The following is a 6,000-nucleotide window of genomic DNA, read 5'->3' on the forward strand; positions in this document are numbered from 1 at the left end:
AAGGTAAAGGTCTCTTCTTCGTGATAGATCATCGCATGCAGTAGAAATACAACGTGGGAAACCTGTGTGTTTTGTTTTCCGATCCATCCTGCATCTTTATATTGGCAGTCACTGAGCATTCTGTTTCGCAGTTTCACTTTAGTGAAAGTAGAGTAGTAGTGTTGTTCCTGCAATCCTTTGGTTTCGAACATACAGCAATGGGCGAAAAGGTTAGTAAATTTAGAGACATCTTTCGTTAACCCATTCTGCATTTCATTCATATTATGATCTCACCATTTATTATTCTTCGACCGTTACTTTTTTGGGTTTCTAGCTGATTTCATTTTGTCGCAGATGATGATTATCAACAACTTTCTATTTGTTTTGTCAGAAAGTACTGTTCTATATATATATATGTTTTCTTGGCTGGGAATATATATATATATATATATATATATATATATATAATATGTATGGATTTAGAAATTCCGTACTGATCTTACAGGCCAGAGAAATGTATCTGAAGGCTGACCTGCAGTGCATTAAATGCTACAACAAGGTGGAGAAAATTCTAAGTAAATTTCCTGGTCAGTCTCTCTCTCTCTCTCTCTCTCTCTCTCTCTATATATATATATATATATATATATGATGTTGTATATTATGCATTAATGTTGAGCTCTGTTATGAACAACAGAAATACATGACCAGAAATTTGACGAGGAGAAAGACTTGGTCACAATCAAAGTTGTATCCTGCCATCCTGAGAAGATTAGGAAGAAGATCATCTGCAAGGGTGGAGGTTGCATTCAGTTTGTTGAGAGAGGGCCTCCCGGGCCTCAAGGGATTCAAGGGATTCCCGGGCCTCAAGGGCCTGAAGGGATTCAAGGGCTTCCCGGGCCTCAAGGGATTCCCGGGCCTCAAGGGCCTGAAGGGATTCAAGGGCTGCCCGGGCCTCGAGGGATTCCCGGGCCTGTGGGGCTTAAGGGGCCTGAAGGGCCTCAGGGACCTCGAGGACCTCCAGGACCATGTTATATGGTAGGACCGCCCGTTTATCCAGTTCCAGTCTGTACTTGTGGTTGCGGAGGGACACGCCCATGGTCGTGCAGGCAACCGTATCCTAGTGTTTGTCATATGCCTTGTAATGTGAGCCGTTATGAGTACTGCAGTGAAGGAGATTCCACAGGATGCACAACCATGTAAACGTAAGCTGGTCATCATCATGTCTCCTACAATATTAAAATAATTTATGTGTTCCCGCGTACGTACGTGTTATATAAGAGACATATTAATATTACCCATGAAATCTTGTACGTCCATTTAATGATTTGAATTATGTATATGATTGATCTTTACTATATATTGATCTCTTGCTGCATATTTATCTCTAAACCTTTTAGGTTTGGTACTGTCGTTGCAAACCTCCATGCTGATTTATTCAAGTTTACAGTGCTCTGCATGCCTCAGTAATTTACATGAGAATTGTTGAGGATTTTTCGTGCACATGAGACATTAATATAATTTGTTGGGTATTTGTGAATTAATGAGAAGTTAAATTCTCAATCAATTTCATTTATCAGATTTCTCACTTTAATTTACTTGGTCATGAGAATGTATACACATATTTTTTAATTTGGTGGAAATTAGTCACTCAACTCGACTAGTACTACTTCTAGATCGAGAAGAAGTCAACATTCGATACAGTGTAAAAGGATATGGTTTCTCACCAGGTATGACATCCAGCACATGGCTCAAATCCATCCCTTACAACCTCAACGCCCAAGCCACCAGCCTGGGCCATGCAGAGCCAATGCCCAGGCCCCCTGCCTGGGCCATGCAGCACGCACGCATGGCTCAAGTCCATTAGCAGGCCTTGCATGGCACCATGCCATGCCCACTAACAGGCCTTTGCATGGCCCTATGCCATGCTCATTAGTAAGCCATGTCGTGCCCACTAGCCATGGACCAGACCAGCCCAATCGAAGACCATGCACCATCCTAGCTCACCCATGGGCTCATGCATGTCACATGCCAACTTGACCCATGCCAACTATTGTATTGCTTTCTTATTTATTTTTATTTATTTATTTTCCAATAGACCTTTTGGGAGTTTCCACTTTATAAACTTTATAAATAGGACCCTTAGGCATTTCTTTTACATCTTTTGACAATTTTTCATTGTAGATGGCTATTGTTCTTGAGATCATTATTTCGGTGCTTAGCACTTGAGCTCTTTGGGGTGCAATTCGTGAATTCTTTAAGACAGAATCACACTTTACAATTCGTGAATAAGTGTGATTCATTTATCAATATATGAGGTTTCATTTCATCTTTGTGCAATTCGTGAATCAAAGTTGATTGGTTTATCTTTGTGTTCATTCAAGTTCTTGAGTGTTCATTCATTGTTCTTCATGTTCATCCATTGCATTGCTCATTCAATCCATCCATACCCCTAATTCTCGACCACTAGAGTGTTTGTCTTACCTTTCCATATTTGATTTCTTCCATCCCTTTTGCCCTAGATGAAATACACTTATCATATTCGGCTACCACAAATATTTCCTTATTCCATTTTGCCCTGGTCGAAGTCTTCCATTTTACCATATTAGCCCATAGCTGAATTCCCTTTCTTTCCTAGATAGATTCCTTCCATGTAGGAATCTCACCATATCCATTCTCAATCGTGCAACCCTAACCAATCCCCAATTCTCGCCAACCCTAATCCATTCCCATAGTCCACTGCAACCCTAGTTACCTCTTACCTGAAACCCTAACCTCACTTCATCCCATCAACCCTAGCCTTCATCTATCTTGGCGCCACCCTCAACGACAATTCATTAGCCGTTCCACATTGTTTTGCCTCCATTAATTACTCAATTTACCCAATTCTATCATCATCACCATCACTCCATTGCCACAGAAGTTGAAACCTAAGCAAGTTGGCAAGTTCACTCAGTCATCATTCTCACCAAGGCGAGCTCGTGGTCTTTAGTGTATAGGGACAAGACCCGGGTCCCTAACACCTAAGTCAGAGCATAAGATTTTGATATAAGTACTGCACTATGTCTCGACAAGCACAACAAATTTTTAAAAAACAGAAAACACATCAGTTTTAGAACGGAGAAAATAGATCCAAGTAAATCGACTATAATAATTGATAAACGTCACAAAATAACGATACTGACTATGAGAAATAACAGGACTGACACCCCAAACATCAGTATGCACAATCTCAAAGCAATTAGAAATACGACTACCATGCGCAAGAAAAGGTAAAATTTTTCTTTTACCAAGATGACAAGTAGTACAATCAAAAGATACAGGAGAAGAAGAAAATGAATATTTATTGCCCAAAAAATCATGTTTCAAAATATGAGTCAAGACAACAGAATTAGGATGACCCAATTTCTGATGCCAAACTTCATTATTATTGGCAGTAGCCGTACAAGCAAAAGAAACAACATTAGGAATAGAAAACTGTAAAGGAAATAAACGTCTCACTTTAGGCCCCTTTGCGATCACCGTCCTCGACATCTAATCCTGCACAAGACAACTACCACGAGATAAATGAACATTACAGTTATATCCACCAATTGTCCTATAGAAATTGAATTGGTAGATAATCCAGGAAAGACAAAAACATTTTGAAATGAAGAGCCCAAAGTACCAACAACAATAATAGGAATTGTACTGCCATTAGCAATCTAAATAGTTTGCGTGCCTCCATACTTACGAACACCATGAAGACTTGTCGTACTACCAATCATATGATTAGAGGCATTCGAATCAATGATCCAAGAAGAAGTGGAGTTAAGATCCATACACTGCAGGCCTAAAGCCATAAAAGCAAACACAATCATCTATTGGACCATGGCAGTTGTGAAAACAATTGAATCAGAGCTTCCAGTGGGGGGCGCAAAAGAAGACGAGGACTGAACAACAACTTGAAAGGCTTGGGATTGGCGACTTTGAGGCCGCACTTGACAGTCTTTGATGATATGACCATCTTTCTTGCAGTATTTACAAACTTTCTTTGGACAGTTGCAAGCAATACGACTGAACTCCTTGCAAGTAAAACATTGTAACTTGTTCTTCCCTCTCCCTTGTGATACATAGGCTACATTCACAGCCTCAGAAAAGACTTTTTCAGAAGTTATACCCATCTGAGTGGATAACTGCTGTTCTTCACGCAATAAATCTCCCAAACAAGTATCCAAAGAAGGAATCATATTACAGTTCAATAAACCGGCTCGAATAGGCTCAAATTCATGTTGAAGCTTCATCAAAAATTGATCGCGTTGACTCTTAGCATGAACCGCTTGAAGAGCCACGAGGGCCCCAGGGGAGCCTTAGCATGAACAATAGCAAAATGCTCGCTCTAAAGATTAATAAAACCAGAATAAATTGCTCAATGGTCAAATTACCTTGATTGGAATTGCTAACTTCCAACTCCAATTGAAAATTTCGAGCACTGTAGTCTTGGTGATAAATACGATGCAAGTAGTCCCACATAGCTTGAGTCGTAGTAAAACACCGAAGATTGGTGACTAGATGGGACTCAATCATTTCCAATAGCTAAGAGATCACCATATTATCCTTAACTTCCCATTGGGCAAATTCATTTTTATCAGTGGGAACTCGAACAAAACTATCAATATGATTTGATAATTTTTTCCCTTTCAAGAACATCTTAAATTGAAATTCCCAACTAGGAAAATTCTTCCAAAGGAACAATAGTATTCTCAATAGACATGATAAAAGACATAAAAATAGTAGCAAATCCAACAAAAGCAACCCAAATAGATGCTGATGGCCCAATAAAAAAGACAGCCTACAAGAAACCAAGGCATGGTAAAAGACCAACAAATGGCCCAATAAAGCAGCCCAATGAAGGTAAAAAAAGGAACGGCCCACAAAAAAAATTATATGCGGAAATACCTTTTGCCAGCATGCAAACAACAAGCAAAGAACTTCCTAAAGCCACAAAGCATGACAGAAATGGCCGATGGTCACGCAACCACCAAACACCGACGGCTACAAATGGTGCCGACAGCCACACAACCACCCACAGACAGTGCCGATAGACACCACAGATAGCTTCGAGAACCACCAAAAATTGCCGACAGACACACAAACACCAAAAAAATAACCAAACCCACCACCGAGAACAACCAAAAAATAGCCGAGAACCACCACAGATAGCTCCGACTCCGCAACCTATAACACCAAGAGCAAGAAAATCTTGTAGAAATAGAGTAAAAAAAATTACTCCTATCGCTCATGAAGGATTTAGGCCGCAGAGATGAATATCAGAGTAGGGGCTCTGGTAGCATGTCAAAATTGGTCTGAATGCCCTTTACTGAGGGTTTGCATTCCTTATATAGAAGAGAATATACAAGATTGTTGCCAGATTCTATGCTTCTAATATGCTATACAAGGTAAGTATTTACAACAATATCTAATCTAGCTAGAAAGGAAATTATGACTATAATACAATAAATATTTCCCAAATCATATGTCCATAACACGTTAGCCACCGTATACTTGTTGAAATTTATGCACTATGGAGGGTTGTGGAGTTTTGTTTGGAAGTAAACATGAAGAACATTGTTTTTTGAATGAGACGTACAAATAGTGATAAGAGATGTAAATAGTAAAGAGGTGGTTTGGATGTGGTATGGTTAGTTAATTGAAGATTTGAAAGGCATTTTTACCAGTAGAACAGATTGGAAGATACAACATACATATAGGGAAAGCAACACAGTGGCGCATCAATTAGCTAAGTTAGTTTTGTAAACAGAGGAGGAATTAGTATGGATTGAAAATGACCCATCGGAGATCTTTACACTTGTAATACAGGACAAACTTTGTATCTCTTGGTATTAGTTTTGTAATGAAATAATACATATTTACTTCAAAAAAGAATATATTAATATCCGAAGGTGGTACTACGTACGATCGATCGAGGTGGTTAATTCAATTAATCCAAGCCAACAGATGCAAATGTTAGATTGGCCTGCCAGA

General features: G+C 39.3%; 1 protein-coding gene across 3 annotated transcripts; it reads left to right on the forward strand.

Annotated features, from left to right (window-relative positions):
• Positions 1-15: 15 nt before the first annotated feature.
• LOC109018731 (collagen alpha-1(I) chain-like) lies at positions 16-2,044 on the forward strand. 3 transcript variants are annotated; one of them, XM_035689857.1, is made up of 4 exons: positions 16-209; positions 485-566; positions 674-1,181; positions 1,707-2,044. In XM_035689857.1, exons 1-3 carry the CDS (start codon positions 198-200, stop codon positions 1,177-1,179), a joined length of 600 nt encoding a protein of 199 aa, XP_035545750.1. In that variant the 5' UTR covers positions 16-197; the 3' UTR covers positions 1,180-1,181; positions 1,707-2,044. The 3 variants fall into 3 exon arrangements, with proteins under 3 accessions (XP_035545750.1, XP_035545751.1, XP_018856443.1); XM_035689858.1 differs by lacking the exon at positions 1,707-2,044 and adding an exon at positions 1,377-1,397; XM_019000898.2 differs by lacking the exon at positions 1,707-2,044 and having other exon boundaries at positions 674-1,354.
• Positions 2,045-6,000: the final 3,956 nt, after the last annotated feature.

This window comes from Juglans regia, chromosome 4 (assembly GCF_001411555.2).
Source record: "Juglans regia cultivar Chandler chromosome 4, Walnut 2.0, whole genome shotgun sequence".
Lineage (NCBI taxonomy): Eukaryota > Viridiplantae > Streptophyta > Magnoliopsida > Fagales > Juglandaceae > Juglans > Juglans regia.

Excerpts from the sequence above, each read along its gene's own strand:
- LOC109018731 (XM_035689857.1), top strand. Across the intron at positions 567-673 it reads AATTCTAAGTAAATTTCCTG|AAATACATGACCAGAAATTT; the intron begins GTCAGTCTCTCT and ends TATGAACAACAG.